The following is a 24,372-nucleotide window of genomic DNA, read 5'->3' on the forward strand; positions in this document are numbered from 1 at the left end:
GCTCATTTTAATCAAGTTGTTTCCTTTGTTCTCCAACTCAGAAAACTGAAGATTATAATGTTTGTCCTCCATATTTAACAACTTATCTCCTTTGTTTTGAGGTCTAAATGAGATAAAGGTATACAAATGTAATACAGTATTAAGATAAAAACCATGGCTGATAGGAAGAAGTATCTTCTAATAGGAATAGCATTTCATTCATGTATTTTTTTTTAAAGAGAGATTTTTGCTATAGGGCAGGTGTACTCACTAGAAAGACAGAGAGAGACAGAGACAGAAAGTGAGAAAATACCCCCTGGGGGGATGGCCACGCCACAATCCCTTCTCCATTCTCCTCTTGAGATCTTTGGCACTCACATACACATGCCTGGAGTGAGTTTTAAGCCATGGGTTCCAGAACTCAAACTGCAGTCCACTACATGGGAGTCCAGCAATGTAACCATTATGCCATTTGCTGGTCCCTCATTTATGTAGTTTAAAAAAGGACTGTTGTCCCTCAATGGACACACAAAGGATTGTTTCCAGGAACCCTGGCAAATATCAAAATCCATGGATGCTCAAGTCCCTTATTGAAAAAATGATGTATTTGCATAAAATCTATACACATCCTCTTGTATACTTTAAATCATCTCTTGATCACTTAGGATAGCTAATGTAAATTCTTGTTATACCGCACTGTTTAGGGAATAATAGGAAAAATAAATCTATATATATTAAGTACAGATGTAACTTTTTTTTTTCTTTAAGTATTTCCAATCCACAGTTACACAGAAGCTGTGTATGGATAGGGTGGCACAACTGTTGTGAGAATCAGATGAATTCTAGTCCCATATCATTTAGCATTGACCATAGGTTAATATTTATACTTTTTTTTTCATAATCTTGTCTCTTCACAATGAAATCCTGGAAAATCATTCATAAAAAGTTAATGATTAGAGGCAAAAGATCAAGATTCCTGAACCAAATCAAGATTAGATGAAGACATTTACTTATTTATTTATTTGTTACAAAGACAAAAATAAATCCAAGCAGAGAATGAAATAAACATATTTTCTTAAGTGTTCCATCCTGGGTTTTCCGATCTAGAATTTAGTAAAAAGTTCAAGTACAGGTTACTTCAATACTTCTTCAGGATGCTATGAAGTTTCCATCTTATAACCATGTTTCTCTAGTTCAGCTCTATAATAAAACAGAAAGAACAACATCACTAAGGATTCTTTATGATAACTTAACGAAGCTGTCTTTTTAAAGACATAAAACATTTATAAACAAATCAATAAGCTGAGCCTAGGGCACCAGTTTAAAATACTACCAAATAGCTTTATTTTAGTCTCTAAAAATAAACCAAATAAAAAGAAAACTAGATGAGACAATATGTTACTAATAAGATTCTGCTTTTTTCTATTACTTAGCTTATATTTTGTCTTCTTTAATTTTCTCATAAATCTATGGAAGAAATATGAGGATTTACTACTATCCTCCAAATACTTCCAAATACCATATAAATGTTCTAATATTTAAATGCTTAAAATTTTAAAAAAGTTCCTAATAAATATTTAAACATAAATTTTGAGAATCATTTACCTATGGCTAAGAGCATAAGACATTGCTAACAAGCTTTTTAGGATTTTACAATCATCATAATATATATAAAATGATAAACCGATTACTTTCCATAAGTGACATAACCATTGTTGTAAGAAAAAAGTTACTAATCTGAAAGTCAGAACTTTCTGCATTAACTATATTGGCAAAGTAAATACAAGTCAGTCATAAATTAGTATTAAGTAAAATTCCCAATTTTAAATGAGGATACAACTCTCACAAGTTCATATTGGTATAAATACACATTAAAAAGATACTTTTAAATCATTTTAAATAATTCAACTAAACTGAAGAGTTTGTCATATTTTAAGAATGTTAACTGCAATTGTTGATCTGTCTTGTATAAAACATTTGCACAGAAAAGGCTAGCCCTATAATCAACTTCAAATATTTAAACTACAATTCCAAATATCATGACCAACTTATTTGCCATGATAAAATGTTGTATAAATTTAAACTATGACTAATATGCTCTACATCATTACATCCAGTAAGATAAAAATGTATTTATTTTCAAGTATCATTTGGCTTAGATACCATCACACTATCTAATGCAAACAAAGGGGAGAAGAATACATGACAAGAATGATGTATAACATTTATTATTCATTTCCCTAAATGCCTTCATTTTTCTAAAATTTTTCAATTATTTATAATACAGAAAAAAGACCTAATTTCCATGAATTACATCAAGGCCAAAGATAATTCAAATGAGTCACCCTTGTCTTCTGCTCTAGAATACAGTGCCTGGGGCTGATGGTAAGTAGGAGTCAAGAGCCCAGTACAGGGAACCAGCAGGTGGCGTGGTGGTTAAGGTGCTGGACACTCCCACATGGCCAACCAGGGTTCAAGTCCTGAATCTGGTGGCTTGCTTTCTCACTTCCTCTCTCTCTCATTCTCACCCTCTGTCTCTCTCTGCTCAAATTAAAAAATAAATGAATGAATAAATAAAATAAAATAAATAATTATTTTTTTTTTTTAAAAAAGAGCCCAGTACAAGTCTGACTTTGGCCTTTCCTTTGCTAAATTTAATCATATTCTTTCCTTTGTCCTCCCCTTCCCCTTTCCCTCAGGAAACTGAAGATTATGTCTGTCCTTCACATATAACAACTTATCTCCTTTGTTTTGAGATCTAAATGAGATAAAGCTAGACAAATGTAATACAGTGTTAAGATAAAAACCATGGCTAATGGGAAAATTAAAAGCTTCTATTTTCATTGATTACAGAAATCTCAAATGTTTCCTAAAATCTTACCAATTCTTCATTTGTTCATAGATACATTTATATCAACTGTACTTACTATTGAAAAGTATTTAGTTTAATTAAGATCTTTAGTTAATCAATAAAATGTGAAAAAATGATCAATTCTTAGAATATGGTCACTGAATTTTATTTCATACTAAAACTTTATACCTTTCCTACATAAAATGAAAATAATTTGAAATAAACATTAGTGTTCTTCCTTTTACAAAATCACCATAGACTGTTTCTATCTCTTATTTTGAGGCTGCTGAATGGAAAAATCTAACAAAGAAAGAGGTAAGATATTCAGCCCAAGTAGAAGGAAACTGCAGGATGTATGGTGAATGTGAACTGACATACCGCTATGTGAAACAAAAGCAGGAACATACCTTTGGCAACAAAACAAGAAAAAAAGGCTAATAAACACAAGAAACAAGGCAAAAGGAATATCATATAGTGACTATATCTAATATGGTAAATCCAAAACTACATTGGCTTCTTCAAGCTTATATACAAGATGTGATATAGGGTTAGAAAAACATAAGAGAAACAAATGGTATTAGAAGCTGCAAAAAACAGAATGACTTTTAATTACTCGAAGACATAGGTGGCCTTGTTCTTTCTATTTCCATTTGTTAAAGGTAACACTGAAAGAAAAAGAGGAACACTGGAAGTGGATAGCCTTCTACTTGTAGATTTTACTTATATATTAAGCATAAACTTAACTAAGCACTTTATACCTATTAAATAATTTAATCCTTACAATAACCTACGAATAACGTATTATCCTATTTTATATGTGAGAAAAAATGAGTAACAGTAAGGCTAAGTGACTTGCTCAAGGTTTGCACAGCTAACTGAGAGGCAATCTGGGGTTGGAATCCAGGCAGTTTGACTAATTCAAGGGTCTGAGCTACATTAGGGTCCAACAAGGTCAGAAAACAGTTTTTAAAACATGTTCTTTACCAAAGCTTATGATACCACATTGAGGGTGCCCAACACTTTACAAAGACTGAGAAGAACATCTTTGTAAGGGAACTATAAATCAAGACAAATTTTTTAAAGGCCTGACTGAGGTTATATTTTCCAACTTGGTAATCATATCACTACTTAAATGAAATAAAATAAAATTTTCAATTTCTTGCCTCCACTAAATCACATTTCATGTGCTTAACAGCCACATGACTAATGGTCTCTGTGTTGAAAAATGTACCTTATATTGTAGAACATTTCCATCACTAAGGTAAGTGCATTTGATTGGTGACATATGAACAACCTCAGTGGGGGAAAAATTCGCAACTCAAGTAGGGAAAAAAAAAAAGCCTGGGCCAGGCAGTGGTGTGATGGCTAAGACAGATAGATCCTAAATGGCTGACTACACAGTTCAAGTCCTGGATCTGGTGGCTTGAAAACCATACCCAGTACATGTACATGCATACACAAAATCCCAAAAGGAGAAGGGAAGGAAAGGGAATTGCATGACCATCCCTATGGGGATGCTTTCTCACTTTCTCTCTCACTCCTCTCCCTCTCTTTCCTCTCCCTCTCTCCCTCCCTCCCTTTCTCCAACAAGAACACATACCCTTTGGCAAATTAAAAAAAAAAAAAAAGAAAGAAAGAAAGAAAGAAAAGAAAAGCCTTATTTACTAATGGAGGTATCAAGATTTATATATTTAATGAAATTCTCAAACTTAAAGGTAGAAATAAAACAGAGACTGTAACACTATGAAAATGTGTTATAAAAACAATAGCAGAATATACTGGATAATGTTCTAATTCTAAACCAGTAAATAGGCAAGATATAATAGTAACAACAGATTCAATCATTAACACATTTACTTACTAGAAGTCCCCTGATAAAACCTGTAGTATTCAATGCCTTAATTTTTAAGAAATAAAGTGCGGAGCCAGCTATGTGGCCTGGTGTATAGGGAAGCCAGATCCCACATGATCAAATGTAAGGTTTTAGTCTTGACATGTTGGCTCAGGAAAGAAACTGCACCAAAAAGAAGGGAGAGAATGGAGAAGAAGGGACTACAGCATGACCATTCCTCATGGGGGGGTGCTTTTTCTTCTTGCTCTCTCTGGCAGGTGCACACACTCTCTAGCAGAAAACAGAGAGAGAGAGAGAGAGAGAGAGAGAAGTGCTAGTGAAAACAAAGAAATATAAAAGCACCAAAATGTTTGGAGAAATTTGACTTTTTTGAATGGCAAAGGAAGTAGACTCATTTAGTCTCAACTTTAAAAATCTCACAAATATTATCAAAAAGAAAAATCCTGATATATAATTAAGAACATGAGATAAAAATCAAAGTGCTGGAAAGTCTGATAATATTCTTTTTTATTTTTTTATGAGAGATTTTTGCTATAAGGTATATGTGCTCACCAGAGAGACAGAGACACAGAAAGCAAGAAATCATCCCCTAGGGAGGATGGCCATGCCACAATTCCTTCTCCTCCATTCTCTTCCTGGAATTTTGGACACATACACACACACATACATACATGGTGTGAGTTTTAGGCCTCTGGGTCTGCGACTCGAACCACAGTAGACTACATAGGAGTCCAGGGACAGAACCATTATGCCATCTGCTGATCTCAGGCTTCATATTATTCTAACAGCATAATATAATTTCAATGAGAAAGAAAGGGGATGCATAGTATTGTAAGAGTAAGCAAAGTGTTTTCTGATATAGCTCAATTTTTAAAGGATATAAACCAAAGAGAAATGCAAAAAGAAAATGTACAAACTTTTACACATAGAATTAATTTATTCCAGAATGCAGTGAGGTCTATAAATAAAGAACAAGAAGAATTTTTCTTGCCTTTATTTATTTATTTAATGAATTAGAGACACAGACAAAAAGACAGTAAGGCAACACCCTCCCAGGGTCTTGACAATGCAACCTATGCCCAGTTCAGCAAACTCCAGATCATGGGCACTAGCATGCCCAGTGTACACAGGAAGGTCTCTGAAAGGGAACCTGGAGCCTACTCATATGGGTCAGTCTTGAAGAACATTGCATTTCACCAGTATGCCACCATTCAGCCCCAATACAGGCTTCTGAGAAAGGATAGGTCCAACACTTGTAATAGTATATTAACAGATTTTAGAGACAAAGCAGAATTACTGTTCATAGCTATCATATCTTGTCCATAAAATTGTAAGTGCCAAAACAACATCATTGAGATAAAATTGAAAACTAAAACAGGTGAAATAACTCCAAACTGCATTAATGTAGTTTTAAAGTATGAAGGTTCTAAATAATTTTGGGGTCATCAGAAAAGTCATGACAACCCAATACATCCTAGGGAGTTGGAAGAGCCCTTCAGTGAAAAACCAAGGTGAGCAGTCTGACAAATTATGGAAAATTTTGTAGAAGTGCCAGAAAAAAACAATGAAAGATAAATTATACTATTTCCAAAAAGGGGAGAAAAGGATAGGTAAAAGCATTATCAGTCGCCAGTAAAATTCTAAAAAAAAAACCTTTAGAACGTAGGGGTTTAGCACCCTTTTAAAAATTAATGCAGTGGGGCTGGCAAGTGGAAAGTGGTTGAGACACTGGATTCCCACATGGCTGGCTGTGGTTCAAGTCCTGGACCTGGCAGCTTGCTTCCTCACTTTCTCTCTCTGATCAAATTAAAATAATAATAATGGATAAAATTAAATTTTTTTAAAATTAATGCAGTATAGAACAGGTGTTACTATATTACCATTAAATGTTTAGGGACTAGCAGACACCATAATGGTCTCCCACATAGTTGACCACGGTTTCAGCCCTAGACCTAGCAGCTTAAAACTCACACTGGGCATGTGTGCATGCATGTCCAAAATCCTGAGAGGAGAATGGAGAAGAGACTGTGGTGTGGCTATCTCCACTGGGTAGTGATTTCTCACTGGCTATCTCTGTCTTTCTGGTGAGTACATGCACCCTACAGCAAAAATCTCTCCTTAATTAATTAATTAGTTAATAAATTATTTTTTATTTATTTTTAGACCCAGTTAAGGTGGAGCAGAGAATGGAGGTGCTGTTGTGTAGTGCTGGAAGCTATGTCAGAAGGCTCTAGGTTTGCATCCTGGGATGGATCCTGGCTGGCCACAGGGCAGAGGAAAGACTATGGCACGAAGACCCTGTGGAGGGTGCTGCCCCCTCTTTCACTCCACCCATTCCTGTTTCTCTCCCCCTCCCTCCCTTTCTCTCTTTCATTCTCATAAAGAAAATATATAAACTAAAAATAAATTTTAAAATTTTTTATAAATTATCTTTTTTGAACAAGCATACTAAATTAGTAAATTAGAAGACTGCCACAGACCTTCTATATCTTGCTTTGAGCACAGGATATGCCAGTATAGCTAGATACCTTTATGATCAATACAGTGGGATGAGTCAAACTTAAATTAGGAGGAAAGATGTGTCTCTTCAAGAAACAGTGCTGGAACAACAGAATATCCACAGATAAAAGTTAGATCCATATTTCACAAAGATTAACTCGAAAAGAATGGAAGACCGAAATAGAAGTGATTAAAATTATAAAACTCATAGGAAAAAAACACAGGGAAAATCATCATTACCTTGAATTTGGCAATGACATGATATGACATGAAAAATACAAGCAACAAAAGGAAATATAGAGTAATCGGGGCTTTCACAAAAGAGGCATTATTAATAAAGTGATTAGACAAACAAACAAAATGGGAGAAAATATTCACAAATCACATATCGGTTAGGGGTCTAGTACCCAAAATACATAAAGAAGTCTTAACTAGTCAAAAGACATTTCTCAGCAAAAGCTATACAAATGGCCAAAAAGTGCAAAAACATTCATCACTGAGGAAATGCAAATTAAAACCACAATGAGAAACCATTTCACATCTCTTCCCAGATGGCCATAATAAAAAAAAAAGTGGGGGCCAGCAGCAGGTGGCATGGTGGTTAAGGGTGTTAAACTCCCACATGGCTGAAATTAAAATAAATAAATAACCCTCTGCCCAGACTTCACCCTCCAGCTCCCTAGTCTAGCCAGGAGTCAGGATAAGCCAATCAGCAGCCATCTATATTTGAGCTCCAACAGCCCCCATTTGGGGATTTCAGCCACCAAAGACTCTCTGCTCAGACTTCACCTCCTGCTCTCCAGTCTAGCTAGAAGTCAGAAAAAAACGTATAATCCATCAGATGACCAGAAACCACCACAGAGGCACAAGAAATATGAGAAATAGCTCTCCTCTACTGGAAAAGAATAACTCCTTTTCCTCCATAAAAAATACAAGAGAAGTCATGGAAATGTCAGATAAAGAATTTAAAATATTCATAGTGACAAAGCTAACAGAGATGCAAGAGAAGAGAGACAACAAACTCCAGAAGATGCAGAAGAAAAGAGACACTGAGTTCCACAAGGTAATGAAGTTCTTGCCCGATCTGAAAAAAGGAGATACACAACATTAAAAAAAAAAAAAAAATCAAATGGAATTGTTAGAGATGAAGGCTGTAATACAGGAAATCAAAACTTGACTTGAAAATATCAAAACAGATAAGATCAGGCAGAAGGTCGAATCTCAGATATAGAAGGTAGAACCTCTGACCTAGAAAAATTCACCAAAAAGACTGAGAAAATAACAACAAAAAAAAAAAAAAAAAAGAATTTAAAAAAAAAAAAAACATATGAGTAATACTAGATTCCATTAAATGCGCAAACATCCAGATCATTGGTATCCCAGAAGGTAAAGAAACTATTAAGGGCATTGATAATCTATTCCATGAAGTCCTGAAAGAAAACTTCCCAAACCTAGCAAGCCACTCAAATATCCAGGCCCAAGAAATACAAAGGACCCCACATAGAATCGAACCAAGAAGTTATTCTCCAAGGCCCATCATAGCTAAATCCACAGACAGATACAAGATAGTCAATTTGGCAAGAGAAGAACATCAAGTTACTTTCAAATGATATCCCATCAGGCTAACTTTGGACCTCTCATCGGAAACAATGCAAGCAAGAAAAGAATAGAAAAATACATTCAAAAGTGTTAAGTGAAAAACAATTTCAACCAATACTATACCCAGTAAGATTATCTTTCATATGGAAAGAAAAGACAAAATCGTTCTCAGATAAACAAAACCTGAAAGAAGTTACCAACATCAGACCAGCTCTCCAAGAAGTGCTGAAGGAAGTGCTATACCAGGAAAACTATAAAGTCAGGCACACAGAAATAAGAAAGAGTATAAGAAACAACTAAGAGAATGGCCAGCCTAATGGTAGAGACAAGTCCAGAGTTGAATGTTAACTTCCAGAGTTTAAATGGAAAGATCAGACCACAGTAACATTGCAAATTATGTGAGTCTGAACTAGTGAAATAGATTATGTGAGTACGAACTAGTGAAATAGAATTTTTTTTACTTTAGACTAAAACATTATTGATTTTCTTCAATGCCTTGATTTCCATATTTAAGGATATTTATCTTCTCTTGAACTGCTGATAGGTTCATCTACCTACTATTTGAACCGAGTCCTAACCATTTTCCTAGCTTTAAGTTTTAAGCAAACTTCTTAACACTTTTTGATCTATTAAAACTAAAACTTTTTTTAATAAAAAATGCATTAAAAATACCTACTAATACCTATTTATTGACTACAGTAAGCTATATAGCCCTAGTGAGTGCTACTTTATAATATGTTCACTTTACTCTCTGAGGTTTATGCCTAAAGTCAGACATGTGTGCATAAATATGTATATGTCAGCTGTGCTTGCTATTCAAAGTCTTTAATTAAGATCTTTAGTGAATCAATAAAATGTGGGAAAAAAGGTATGGAAAACAACTGTACATGCCAGAGACAGTGTGGGAGAAGAGGGTGATTTGGCAGAGGATGAGAAGTAGAATTTAATGGAGTGAAAAAAATAAAGTGAAATATATTAAGAAATAGAAAATTATTTGTTGATGATAACATGTATGGTAATATCCTTGATTGAGCCAATATATAATGTATATGGATATAAAATCTCATTTTGTATACTGTATTGATGTACAATGTGTGACTGTACATAAACAAATAATAATTTTTAAGTGAAAAGTAAGTTGGTGATAATGTGGAGGCTGGAACCTTCATATATTGGTAGTACCAACATAAAACTGCTCAGCAACTATAGAACACATTTTGGCAGTTCTTCAAAAAATCAGACATAGAATTACCAGCAAATCCACTTCTAAGTATACATCCAGAAGAATTAGAAATAGGTATTCAGACAACATGTACATGTGAATAGTACTGCTGTGAACAAGCAGTACTATTCACAATAGCCAAATTAAAGAAACAGACCAAATATCCATCAACTAATAAATGGATAAATAAAATAGAGCATTCAATAGACAATTATTCAGTTATTAAAAAGGAATGAAGTATTAACATGCTACACACATTGATGGAAGCTAGACACACAAGATCACATATTATATGATTCCATTCATATACAATATTTTAAATAGGACAATTCATAGAGACAGAAAACAGCAGTTGCCAGGGGCTACAGGAAAGGAGAATGTCGAGTAAATGGTGGTTACAGTTGTTTACTTCGGGATGCTGAAAATACTGGAACTAAATAGAGATGATGGTTGTATAATATTGTGAATATACTGAATGCCTCTGAGTTTATACACTTTAAAATGGTTCACTTTATATGAATTTTAATTCAACAACTAGATAGGTAGATTTGCATGTGAATGAGAAAGTACACTCCCACAACCCTAATGTCCGTTCCATTTTAGAATCATCAATCTACTATAGACCAGCACTCTGATTCTAATTCCTGCAAAATCAACTTAAACTGGAAATATTATAGAAAATTAACACTGACAGAATTAAGCCAACAAGGATAAAAAATAGCAAATATGCTTCTATTTAGCTACCTTTATAAAGAAACTGTAAAGAATAAAGGTTGTATACAATTACACAAAGTATTCATGTTTAGACATACAGGAAATGAAGGCATTATGTCTTACTAAATGTGATTCAAAAATTTATTTCAAAGATTAAGTATCTTTTAAGTAGTCAATTATCCATTAAGTTACCTAGTTTTGTGCTTACAATTAATAGTGAACTATAATAAAAATGTGGCTTAAAACTTACCGTAACTGATTGGAGAAGTCATCCTCTACATTGTCATCATCCCAATTATCCTCCCAGACATGTGCGTCTTCATCTTCATCTAAGCCAGCCCAATCTAAAAATGGAAACAGATGCTTTCTAAATATTTCTCATACATTATTTCCATAATTACGAAGTTCAAAATGTCTGCCATTTGAGCACTCTATTCAAGAACAGCTAATACTGTTTAAGAAATAATCATTTCTTCCTCTTTAAATCTCAAGTCTATTCTGTCTTGTTCTCTTGATTCTTGAATTTGCAGGCAATCTAAAACAGAGTATAAAAAAAATCCCACTTGCCATGAAAACTTATAATTTTGTAAAGATATTTACTGATTTTTCTTTAAGTTGTTTTTATATTTATTTCATGATCTTTCAAAACGTAGTACCAGCAATTCTAAAGCAAGGTTGAGTAGCAGGATGAGATCAGCATAGAATTCAAAACTGTACAACATAAAAAAGGAAAACTCATAAAGATATTAAAAGGTAGATCAAATTACAAACCATCACTAGTATTTAGCTAATATTATCAACGTAAAATTTAGGTTTTTAAAGGAATAATAAATATAAATAGTTGCATTTAAATTTTGCCTTTTAGTTTCCTAAATTTTCTTTTTTCTTATCTTCTCTTTCCCCTTTGGCAGTAGTAGAGGAGAGGTTTAAACTGAGATTTCTGCTTTTATTTAGACTAGTTAGGAATATCACTGGGACAGTAATAAGAGGACTGAAGTCATAAACTGCTAGGTACACCAGGAGAAAGAGATTATCAACAAGATGGCTTTCCTACAACTAAATCTCTAGTCTTACTTCTATTTCAGAAACTAACTGGCCGATGGTGAAATATAGACTGCCTCCCACACACCCCTTCCCCATGCTCTTGACTACTATATTTTGTGATAGAATGCTTGAATTCGGAATGCATCCTTGGTCCACACTCTCCTTTAGCACCACCCTAAGCAATATATTTCAGTAATATGTTGTTGATTCCCAAAATTGTATCCACTAAAGAACTCTTCATTGACCCTTAGAATGGCACATTACAAATGCCTACTGGACACAAGCGCAACACGACCAAAATTTAACTCTTTATCTTCCGTTATTTCTACCCCAAAACAACAATCTTTCCTGACCTAACAAAATAAAAAATGCATCTAGTAAATAACATAGTTTGGAGAAGTCATCCTAAATTTCCTTCTCTCCCCATGATCCAGTCTTGTCTAATAATTCCTGAATCGTCCTCAAATTTATCCTTATCTCTCCCACTCCTTACCTCTGCTCTAGATCAGACCTACCTTTTCTTACCTAACATAATGGCAATATTCTAAGACGTTCTTGATTCTACTCTTTTGATCTGAATAAAAATCTGGCCTCCAGAGTAATAACATCATCATGTATTTTTTCTTTTCTTTCTTTCGCCTTTTTTAAAAAGGTCTTTGCCTCACCAGAAAGAAACGGAAATGTGAGAGGGCAAGTTAGAAATCACCCCGGGCGGAAGGGGGAGGTGGCCACGCAGCAATTTCCTCTACTCCATTCTCCTCCTGGGTTTTGGGCACACACACACACACACACGCCGTGTGTTTTTTTCATCCAGGTCTGGGATTCAAACTGTACTTGGCCATGTAAGAGTCCAGTGCCTTCACCAACACAGCAAGTGGTCATGCGTACCTTGCTCCCTTCCTACTTAGGCTAACCTACCTGTTACACTCTCGACATAGCTTCACATTCCTTCTCACAAACCACACACACACACACGCCTGGTGTGATTTTCAAGCCTCCAGGTCTGGGATTCAAACTGTACTTGGCCATGTAAGAGTCCAGTGCCTTCACCAACACAGCAAGTGGTCATGCGTACCTTGCTCCCTTCCTACTTAGGCTAACCTACCTGTTACACTCTCGACATAGCTTCACATTCCTTCTCACAAACACACACAAACATGTATCATACTGCAGAATTTGTTTTAAAACTAAAATATTTTAAACTACTTTGATTCATATTTAGCATTCAAATAAATGACTCCCTCATATTAGTCTGTGGCTTGAAGAACACATATGTACTCCTCCAGTGTGAATACTATAACCATGACTACCCACATAATCTTCAGTTTTACTCAGCCCTAATTTTAAATCTCCTTTGAAATTGATTAAAATTTTCTATTCACCAAACATCTCTATGCTGCTCCTCATCTCTCTGTCTTGGTGCCATCTTTTAAACCTACTACTTGGCCTAACTTCTGTTTATCCTGAATTAGGTCAAATAGCATTCATTCCTCCAATAAAAAGAACCAAGGCTCCCTGAAGAAATGGCTGATGCCAAATCTGGGACATGAAAATTACTAGGTTAAGTCTGAGATTTCCTTTTAATGGCAGAAAGCATGTCAAAAGACACAGAAACTGGTTTAGAGGAATAAAATATTGAATTTTTAAAAATCCGTAAGTTAATGGCAATACTAGAGAGTAAATGGGAATGCTTTTTTATACTTCTCAGTTGTATAAAAGTCCATTTTACAGTCCTTCAATGCAACCCAGGTAAGGATCAATAATAAATACCAAAATTATAGGGTGAAAAATAACTAGATAAGAGGTTAGACTGCTTACTCATTATAAAGGAGAAAATGGGGAGACAAATTAGCCACTGTTGAACCCAAGTAATCATTCCTTGCATCCAATAAATTGAGATTACAGGACCGGCAGATGGTATTGTGGTTACGTCGCTGGACTTCCACATAATTGACCATGGTTTAAGTCCCCGACCCAGTGGCTTAAAACTCACATTGGGTGCTTGTGTATGCATGCCCAAAATCCCAAGAGGAGAATGGAGAAGGGATTGCAGTGTGGCTATTCCCTCTGGGGGGTGATTTCTCGCCTTCTTTCTGTCTGTCTCTCCAGCGAGCACATGCGCCGAAAAAATCTCTCTAAAAAATAAAATAAAACATAAAATGAGATAACATGACATGTATTTCTTGATGTGATGCAATAAGAAATACATATCACCTCTGTGGTGTGCTTGCTAAAAATGCTGATCCTAGATCAACCATGAGAAACTTATCAGACAAATCCAGAAGGAGGGACTTTAACTGGTCTCTTCAAATAAATCAATGTCATAAAATAAATAAATAAATAAAAATATTTTTTTAAAAACTGGAAGATAACTGTCCTAGATTTTAAAAGACTGAAGTGATTCAATAACCAAATATAATTCGTAAGGAAGCTAACTGAAACAATCGGGGAAAAAGCATGAGACATTTCTTCATGGTGAAATCTGAATTTGGACTGTGACTTTGGATAACTGAATTTGGATTATTGAATTAATTTTCTCAGATGTCACTATGAAATCATTTTGGAGAAGAATGTTCTTTAACACATGCATGCCTAAATATTTAAGAGTCAAGCGTCAATTTATTGATAGTTTACTTGCAAATCTCAAATGTATGTATATGATATATAATTACTTATATACATTTCTATCATATGAATGATATGCCATATTCATGATTATATAAGTATGGCAAAACATTAATAATTTACAAATACAGGTATTTATTTATTTGTTGTCCTCTTAACTTTTTTTTTTAAAAGGTTTTGCCATAGGGTACAAGTGCTCACCTAAGACAAAGACAGTGAAACGAAAAGTGAGAAATCACCTCGTAGGAGAAATAGTCATGCCACAATCAGTTCTCTTTCATTCTCCTCTTGGGATTTTGGGTGTGTGCACACACATTTGGCATGATTTTCAAGCCACTGGGTCCAGGACTCAACCATGGTCAGCCATATGGGAATCCAGCATCTTAAGTACCATGCCACCTGTTGGCCTCCATCCTCTTTAACTTTTTACAGGATTGAAAAGTATTGGGTTGGGCCCATAGCTTAATGGTCACGGGAGCCAGACCCCACATGACTGACCAACAGTTTGAATTCCAGACCCAGTGGCTTGAGAAAACACCCCTGGTGCATTTGTGAGCGTGACCCCAATCCCAACAGGATGGAGATTTGGAGGAAAGAAGTTGCGAGATGACAGTATCCTGTTGGAGGGTGAGCTATCCCTCCCACCATCTCTGGTGAATACACATGCATTCTGACAATTAAAAAAAATAATAATAATGGGAACCAGCAGTTAGCGTAATGGCTATGTCGCTGGACTCCCACGTGGTCGACCGCGGTTCGCGTCCCGGACCCGGTGGCTTAGAACTCATGCCGGGTGCGTGTGCGTGCGTGCCCAAGATCCCGAGAAGAGAATGGAGGAGAAGGGATTGCGGTGTGACCATCCCCCCTGGGGGGCGATTTCTCGCTTTCTGTCTCTATGTCTCTCTCTGTCTGTTTGGCGAGCGCACGAGCCCTATAGCAAAAACCTCTCAAAAAAATAATAATAACAATAAAATTTAAGTATGTAAAAATAATTTTAACAAAAAATTAGAGATTTAGAGAATTATCTCTTGTGGAAACTTTATTTTATGTATATATCTATCATGACATTTACATATTATACAAACAGCTTATATGTTTATATCCATCACTAGTACCTGAACATAGACTATAATGCTATCTTATTTATCTTTGTAATTCTAAACTACAAACAGTACCTAGCATATTTACAACATGGCTGTAAAAAAACACAATTCTACAGACCTGGTGGCTTAAACTCACGCCGGGCGCGTGTGTGTGCATGCCCAAGCTCCCGAGAGGAGAATGAAGGAGAAGGGATTGTGGCATAGCCATCCCCCCAAGGAATGATTTCTCACTTTCTATCTCTCTGTCTCTCTAGCGAGCGCACACGCCCTATTGCGAAAACCTCTAAAATAAATAAATAAAAAAAGAATCATAAAAAAACACACAACTCTAAACTCCAATTAACAATAAAATAAAATCTTACATATTTTTTACCCCTCTCCCTCCATCGATAAAACTGTAATTATTAGTAATAAACTCTTAATGATGACTTAGCCATTAGTTTCATCTTAGTAGTTAACTATTGGAAACATGGCTAAAAATTATTCAACCTAAAAATAAAAATAAATAACAAAAGGTATTGACTTAACCTTTCTTATTATATATAAAGATTTATAAATATTTAAAGCTACTCAGTGGCTCATAATATGGGCATTTTATTCTAGTTAAAATGTATATCTAAGATTTTTACATAGATATATTATCATCAAAATAATTTAAGGACAAAAAGTACCTCTACTTACCTGGTTTTCCTAAACCAGAAATTTAGGAGGCAGCTTAGCTACTCTTCCTTTTTTAACTATCACGATCAACCATTATGTCCCTTCCATTTCCGCTTCCAAGTATCTCCAGAGTTAATCATCCCTCATTATTGCCCTATGTCAATTCAGGAGTGATTATTCGCTTCATGCAATATTACTGTGGTCTTCCTTCTGTCTCTTCCACCTTGATTTTTCATAGTTTATCATTCATCCTTTGCTGACACCTAAAATAACCACCACCTCTCAGTTACTACTCAAAACCTTCAGGTAAGTAAGTCTGTAAACCTTAATGCCAATTACTGAGTATGAGGCACAATGCAGATACTAAATAAAATGTTGAATAAATGGAGCTACACATCTCAAGTCTCTCCTCCCTTTGAGCAGCCAAATCCAAGAAAATAAAGGAAAATAAAGTCTAGCACATGATTTCAATAAAGCCAAGAGAATATATTTCAAGACAGAAGAGATCAACAACTTCATGTACAAATACAGCTAGCAACAGTGATACATCCTGAGAAACTGTCATTACGAAACGTGGTGGTTGTGTGAACATCATAGTGTACTTACACAATCCAGATAGTACAGCCTACTACACACCTAGTCTATGTGATATTGTTCTACTGCCATATATGATCATAGTTTTTCATTGACTGAAATGCCATTATGTGGGCACATGATGGTATTATGAACAAATCATATAAATTCTCAATTGTATTTATTGTGAGAATGCTTTTGAGAACAGGGATCACATCATTCAATGCTCTAAGGAAGATAATGTAGAAAATTTCTTTAAGATTTCTTAAGTAGAGTTCTTTAAACTCATTCTTAAAAGATGAATTTTTTTTAGCAATTTATTTTGGGTTCTTAGGAAGCTTAGTTGAATATAACATTAATTAATGTATGAAGCAGAAAGCTATATATATTCCTTAGTAATAACTGAATAATAAAAAATAATTATTTTATCTGTATAAATTTTTTTCTATCTTTGAGTTATATAATTATTCTCAAAGAAGGAATATTTCAATTATCTAAATTGAAATTCTACACTATTCTCCTTAACAATAGTAATTGAGAGTTATATGTCAAAATTAAGTTGACTGTACTAGACATGTCCTAACATTTTCCCCTTTCTTACAGAAGGCCCTTAAAGCTCAAATTTAAAAGTTTTATTCTGTTTGTGAAACTGCCCAGATTTTATGAGAGCAGATTAAGAAGTTGGGGGGAAAATTATATCCAGGATTTTCTTCTAAGTCTATGAAAAGAATGATTGGACAGCTATTACAACTCTATTTTAAAAACAGATATGTCTACTTCCAAAGCTAAAGATACATGAAAGTAATAACATTTCTGTATCTTGGTAGACAAATAAAGCTACCTAGGTAAGTAAAGAGTTAACCATTAGGTATGGGAATAAAATAATACTGTTACTATTGTTTTTAAATAATTATTTTATTTAACTTATTTATTTTTAACTTGACCAGAGAGGGAGAGAATGAAAGTGAGAGTGAGAGTGGGGGCAGGGGGGGGGGCAGTGAGAAAGCAAGCCACCAGTCAGGTCTGGTACTAGAATTGCTGTTGGTCATGTGGGAATCCAGATCCCTTAACCACCATGCCATCTGCTTACTTCAGTATTGTTACTTTTGTAATGCAATTACAAAGATAAACTGTTTACTAGCTACATTGTAATGTTAAATACAAGCTCTCTGTTATTCTAAGAACAGAGAGAGATATCTGAGCCCAAAAGATGGGAGCTGTTTTAAGACAAAAATAGAGACAGAAATGCCCTTATCAAATATACAAGAGAGGAATATTAAGTAAAGATGGCATCGCATAGAGTCTAAAATCAAATGTTAAATGAAAAAGGAGCCTCATTTCAAATGGAAGATACATTTTTCTGTAAAAATCATTAAATGATTTTAATTTTAAAAATTGAAAACAGCAATTTAAATAATCTCAATTTTATTTATTCATTTATTATTAGAGAGAGATTTTTACAATAGAGCACATGCACTTGCTGGAGACAGAGAAAGAGAAAGTGAGAAATCACCCTGAGGGGATGGCCATACCACAATTTCTTCTCCTCCCAGGATTTTGGGCTCACATGCACATGCACCAGGCGTAAGTTTCAAGCTGCTGTTTCCAGAACTCGAACCACAGTGGACAATGAGGGAGTCCACTATGCCACATGCTGGACCCTATGTATATATTTTGAAGATTTTTGCCATAGGGTACATGTGCTTGCCAGAGAGAGTAACAGAGATAGTGAGAGGGAAAGTGAGAAATCACTCCCCCCCAAGGGGACGGCAACGCCACAATTCCTTTTCCTCCGTTTTCCTCCTGGGATTTTGAGCTTGCATATACATGCACCTAGTATGATTTTCAAGCTGCCACATCCAGGACTCAAACTGTAGTCAGACTTATGGGAATCTAGTACCTTAACCATTATACTACCTGTTGGTTCCTCAAATTTATGTTTTACAAAATTACATATACTTACATATTGAACATATAATATAGCAGCTAAAACTATTATCTCTTTTATGGTAAGTACATACTGACCACCTATTCCACCTCTACTCCCTCAGGTCTTAATATCGTCTATAGTTTCTAGTTCCCTAATAATATTACTGTACAGCTTAGATTTTTTTCATCTTTTTTTTTAAGTTTAATTTGCTAGAAGGCACATGCACGTGCCATAGAGAGGGAGAGAGAAAGCACCTTCTAATGGTGCATGATCATGCTACAATCCCTTCTCCTCCATTGCTCCATCCCGTTGGGAGTTCTGGGCACACGTGTGCATACACAGGTTTCTCAAGTGGCCAGTGCCAGGATTTGAACAAGGTAGGGCACATAGGATCCAGTCCCTTTACCACTCGGCCATGGGGCTGACCCAGTTCTGTTTTAATGACATTAAAACCTTCCTGCATTAAAAAATAATAATAATTTTTAAAAAATTTTAAAAATCACATAAAACTGTTCCATTTAACTGTATTAAAGCAAAGTTTAGCTTTATACTTTAAGTTTTATAAAAACTCATTCTAGGGGCCAGTGGATGATACAGTGAAGTGTTGGGCTTCCACATGGCTGACCATGGTTCAAGTCCCAGACCCAGTGACCCCAAAATCATAACAAATAGATAAACAAATAATTGTTAAAAAAAAAGCTCATTCTGAAGACTGAGGATTATTTAAAAGCTACTGATTCTTAAGAGCTTGAAAAGGCCCTAAAGACTGCTGTACATAGTATTCTCTCTACATATGAAAATTCACCATTACCATTACTAAAAAACATAAAGTGAAGAATACCTTACAAGAAAATATTTTATTAATTTTTTTCTACCACTATTCTAACATCAAATCCAATGTCTTAATAAATATGTTATTTGGGTTGAGCCTAGAAAGAGGAATTGCCAAATAAATATGAATATATGTTTTTTATATATTTATAAAGATATCTAATAAAGCATAATATTCATAAAAGTAACTTAAAGATTCAATACTATATTCTTGAAGAAAGAGGCTGACATCAATTCAAGTCCCAACAGACTGGCTTAAGCTTCTAAGACATCCAGCCTCTCGCCAGCCTGTACTATTTCTAACCAACCAGCTTCCTAAACTATTAACTAAATATTGTAGCTTCCATCTGCACTATACTATAAGAAGGAAATGAGCATGTGTTGAAAAACTCAGGCTAGAAACATAAAATAATATTTATTTGATATTTCTCTGCTAACCTTATGGGTCTCTTAAATACTCTGAGGAGTCTTAATCGTCTTTTAAAGCAATTGTCTTTTCAGGAACAGTAAAACTGTTGGTCCCAAGGAATTTTATCTAATTATAATTTAATTCAAAGTGTTGATTTAAATAGTTATTACTTAATGTCATTCAAATGTCTTCAAACTGTTTTAACTTTTAAACAAAAAAATACTTGTTAATTTGTACCCAAGTGACTCAAAGAACTGCCAGCAAGAAATAGTATCAATACCTTGTTTTGTTGAAGTTGCCAATCTTTATTTTTATTTATTTTTTATTTTTTGGAGAGTTTTTTGCTATAGGGCACGTGCACTTGGCAGAAAAGCAGAGAGAGAGAGAGAGAGAGAGAGAGAGAGACAGACAGACAGACAGACAGACAGAAAGCAAGAAATCACACTCCCCACCCCCCAGGGAGGATGGCCACACAGCAATCCCTTCTTCTCCATTCTCCTCTCGGGATCTTGGGCACGCACACACACATGCCCAGTGTTAGTTTAAGCCACCATGTCTGGGACTTGAACTGCAGTCGACTACATGGGAGTCCAGCAACATAGCCATTATGCCAACTGCTGGTCCCACCAATCTTTAATTTTAAAAAGTCAAAATTCTTAATACAGGAGCTACTAATTTTTTAAGAATTATTTTATTTAACTTTATTTGTTTATTTATTTTAATTTGACCAGAGATGGACAGAGTGAGAGTGAGAGCGAGAGAGAGAGGGAAAGTAGAAAGCAAGCCACCAAGTCCAAGATTCGAACCTCAGTCAGCCACATGGGAGTCCAGCACCCTTAACCATCATGCCACCTGCTGGCCCCAGGAGTTACTAGTTTTAACAGTGTCTTTTAAAATTATTTTTCATTTTAAGAGTGGTGTACTTTTTAATTTATCATATTGAATTCCTGTAATCATTTAGCATAAAAAAAAAGGATATCCCTCTTTAACAGCCATCTCATGCTATTTTGATGACAGAGAAAGAAAAGCAGTGAGGTAAAAATAAAACCCCAAGAAAAAAAAATTGGCTCATGATAGGGGAAAAACAATATTGTGACCAAGGTTTTAGGTAGAGCACAAACAAAAAGTTCATGACGGTAGTTTTATATTTCTTTAGAATCCACATTGTCATGCAGTAGTAAAATGCTATACTCCATGAGGCAGTCTCTCATGGGAAGGCTCTCAGTCAAGTCTGCAGGCCTCCCTGAGTACAAAGCCCATGATCTAGGGCCGGCTAAAGGCTGAGGTGGACTGCAGATCACAACCCTACTGAGGTCGCTATCTCTCTCTCTCTCTCTTTCTTGCACTAAGGGAAAGAATGCATAAATTTTAAAAACTTAAAAAAAAAGTTTTATATTTCTTTGGAATTATGATACAATATGACATAATTATGACACTACGGAGTACACAAAGCTGAAAAAGTTGAGTCTACATAATACCATTCCATTCTTCTAAATATCATAGGTAAGTATTCTATTAAGTAATACTTTTTGAATTACAACTTATTAAGCATTTAAAATTATTTAATAAGAGTGCTATTAAGAAAATTAGTGTTCACAATAACAAATCAGAATTGGTATTTATTGATGGAAACTTTAAAGATTTCAGTAGCTTTAAAGATTTCAGTAGCGAGGATTATGTACTGAACTCTTATGTAAAAAGCTTAAGTGATAGGGCATAATACCTCCAAACAGAATTTCCAACACTTATAAATCCCCACTATAAATATATTTTATAATATACGTAAGTAGCAATAAGACAAGCGCCACTAAGTTAAAATGTAACATAAGAGAGCTGTTGTTATGTCTGGGTTTAGTCGACATTTCTTGTACTACAGCTTTGAACAGGATTTTAATTTTCAATTATAATACTGACAACTATTAAATCTTATTTAATTAGTCATTTTTAACAACTGAAGCTCAGAATCAGCTTTAAGAAAAAAAGGAAAAGATACAAACTGTATACCCTCACTCAATATATACCAAATATCTGCACTCTATGGCAGAAATTCAAAGATCTGAAGATATGCTAGTACAGAGGACAAGTGTGGATACCAGAGACTATAAAGGAGGAAAGGAGATGGTAGAGGGTGGCTGGGAGAGACAAAGGGAAGAAACAGCAGAAAAAATAATTTAAAGTTCTCCCCTAAAAATTATATATATATATAGATAGATAGATAGATAGATATATGTTTATCTATATGTGTATAGATATACATATGTATAGATATATAGATATATAGTAATATCCTTGATTTGACTGTCATGTACTACACAAGTACATTGAAAAACCACACTTTGTGCTATAGAGATGTAAATAAAGGAAATTTTTTTAAAAGGCAAAATAAAGCCAAATGAGGATACCTGATCCATATATAACACTATCCTTCAATATGTAGATGACCTTATTAAATGTATACTTTACCTTAAACATTAAATGCATTGCCAGAATTGTGATTGTTTAAATAATCACAGCTGTGTTTACTTCATATGTAAGCCTACAGATGTGTACTGGTTTAAAAAAATTACCATATTTTGAAATATCAAAATTGGAAATAACCAGTAACAGAGGCCTAAAACTCAAGTTTCTAGCAATTCTAAATTATTTATTATTAAAGTCAAATATAATTATTATTTGGCTTTCTTCACATTTGCCAGTTAAGAACTATACCTGTGACTAGCTTTAAATTTCAAAAATCTCAGTTAGCAAAAATCCCAAATACTTCATCTCTAAGTATCATCTTGAAAAAGATTCTCACAACTTGGAAAACGTTTGTAATATGTAACTCTCCCTACCTTCCAATATACATTACCAAATTTCTTAAAGGTATAAAGTATACCACACTTGGGAAAATGTTTGTAATACGTAACTCTCCCTACCCTCCAATGTACATTCCCAAATTTCTTAAAGGTATGAAGTATAACATACTTAGGAGAAAAGTAAATAGAAAATTTCACTTATACTAAATAGGGTTGCAAATGTTCTATTCTGTAACAATTTTCAGGAGCATCAAATTCTCATTCCATAACAGTAAAACTATTCTGAATATAAATGAACTAATATCCAACCCAATTTTTTCAGATAAACAGTGTGCATGTATATCCAAAACATTATATAAAGAGAAATACACTAAATTGTACCCTCACCATCAAAGATGAGTAGAAAAGGGAGCAGCACAGTTGCAAACAATATCATTACATTCATGAGTATGATAATGAAGCCATGCCAAATGCAGTCATCCTGAGATAAATTTACATGTGGCCTGCTTAGGATGTATAAAACAGATTAATTTTTTTAAACTTCCATTTCTATAGATTATAACAGGGTAAACACACACCCTCCAAACATAATGCCTATTCAGTGGCTAAGAAATCAGTACCTAGCATAGTATCATCATACTACAGGTTGAGTATCTCTTATCTGAAACGTTTGGGATCAGAATTGGTTTCAGATTTTGGATTTCTTTAGATTTTATAATGTTTGCATGCAATGAAATATCTTACGAATGGGACCTAGTTTAAACAATAAATGGATTTCTGTTTCATAAACACCATGGTATGCATAGCTTAAAGGTAATTTTATACAATATTTTTATACTGCAGCATTTTGACTATAGCCCAACAAGAGGTCAAGTGTAGAATTTTCCACTTTGATGTCATCTTAGTGGCTCAAAGTTTTTGATTCTGGATTGAATTTTGGATTTTTAGATTAGGGATGCTCAACTTGCACTATATTTTCTCTAACAAGGACCAAAAACCCTAAGTGGGGAACTTCAGAGACAACAATCAAAAGCAAGTCATAAATGATGTTGCTGTATGCTGTAAGTTTTCAGTTATTTGTGACAAGGAGTCTGAAACAGAGGCTGGAAAAAAACTTACATAACCATTTATAATTATTCTTACTTTTTTAAAAAAAAAAAAAGAAATTCAAACATAATCCTTTTGCCAGCAATTAAATGTATAGGTATTAAGCAGAAGGGTTCTACTACGAAGTCATGCTGACTTTGGTTCTCTTTGTTGATTATAACTTTTATTTTCCTTCAGTCCTATAAAACTACCAAAAGTCATTACTCTCATCTTTTCTAAGCCCTCATGCCCAAAACTCATTTCTGTTCCCTCATTCTGACAAAAAAAAAACTCTTTCACAAAATGAAGTCAAGAGTATATCCAATCTGAACTCCACTGCCCACATTCCTAGACATGCAAGTGCAAAATTACAACCTTTGTTTCTATTCCCAACACTCCAAACCAAACCAGTTACCAAAATCCATCTAGTTACCAAAATCCATCCATTCTATTTTCCTTGTTATTTTTTTCACCACTCTCTTTGCTTCATTCCTAATAATAATCCACAAATATTTCAAGCCTTTAGTACTCACCGCTACTTAGCCTCCCTGACTCTGGTCTCTTTCCAGCTTTCAAATTAATGCGGACAGCTTAATA

At 34.6% G+C, this 24,372-nt stretch overlaps 1 protein-coding gene across 1 annotated transcript in view; it reads right to left on the bottom strand.

The window, feature by feature from the left end:
• Positions 1-984: 984 nt before the first annotated feature.
• The window catches only part of SEM1 (SEM1 26S proteasome subunit), a 34,498-nt gene continuing 11,110 nt past the window's right edge, over positions 985-24,372 (bottom strand). Inside the window, exons 3-4 of the mRNA XM_006157515.3 lie at positions 10,967-11,060; positions 985-1,179 (exon numbers count right to left, since the gene is read on the bottom strand). Coding sequence (XP_006157577.1) covers positions 1,137-1,179; positions 10,967-11,060 — 137 coding nt within the window. The 3' untranslated portion in view covers positions 985-1,136. The remainder of the gene's footprint in view (positions 1,180-10,966; positions 11,061-24,372) is intronic.

Source organism: Tupaia chinensis, unplaced genomic scaffold (genome assembly GCF_000334495.1).
Source record: "Tupaia chinensis unplaced genomic scaffold, TupChi_1.0 Scaffold000544_1, whole genome shotgun sequence".
Taxonomy (NCBI): Eukaryota; Metazoa; Chordata; class Mammalia; order Scandentia; family Tupaiidae; genus Tupaia; species Tupaia belangeri.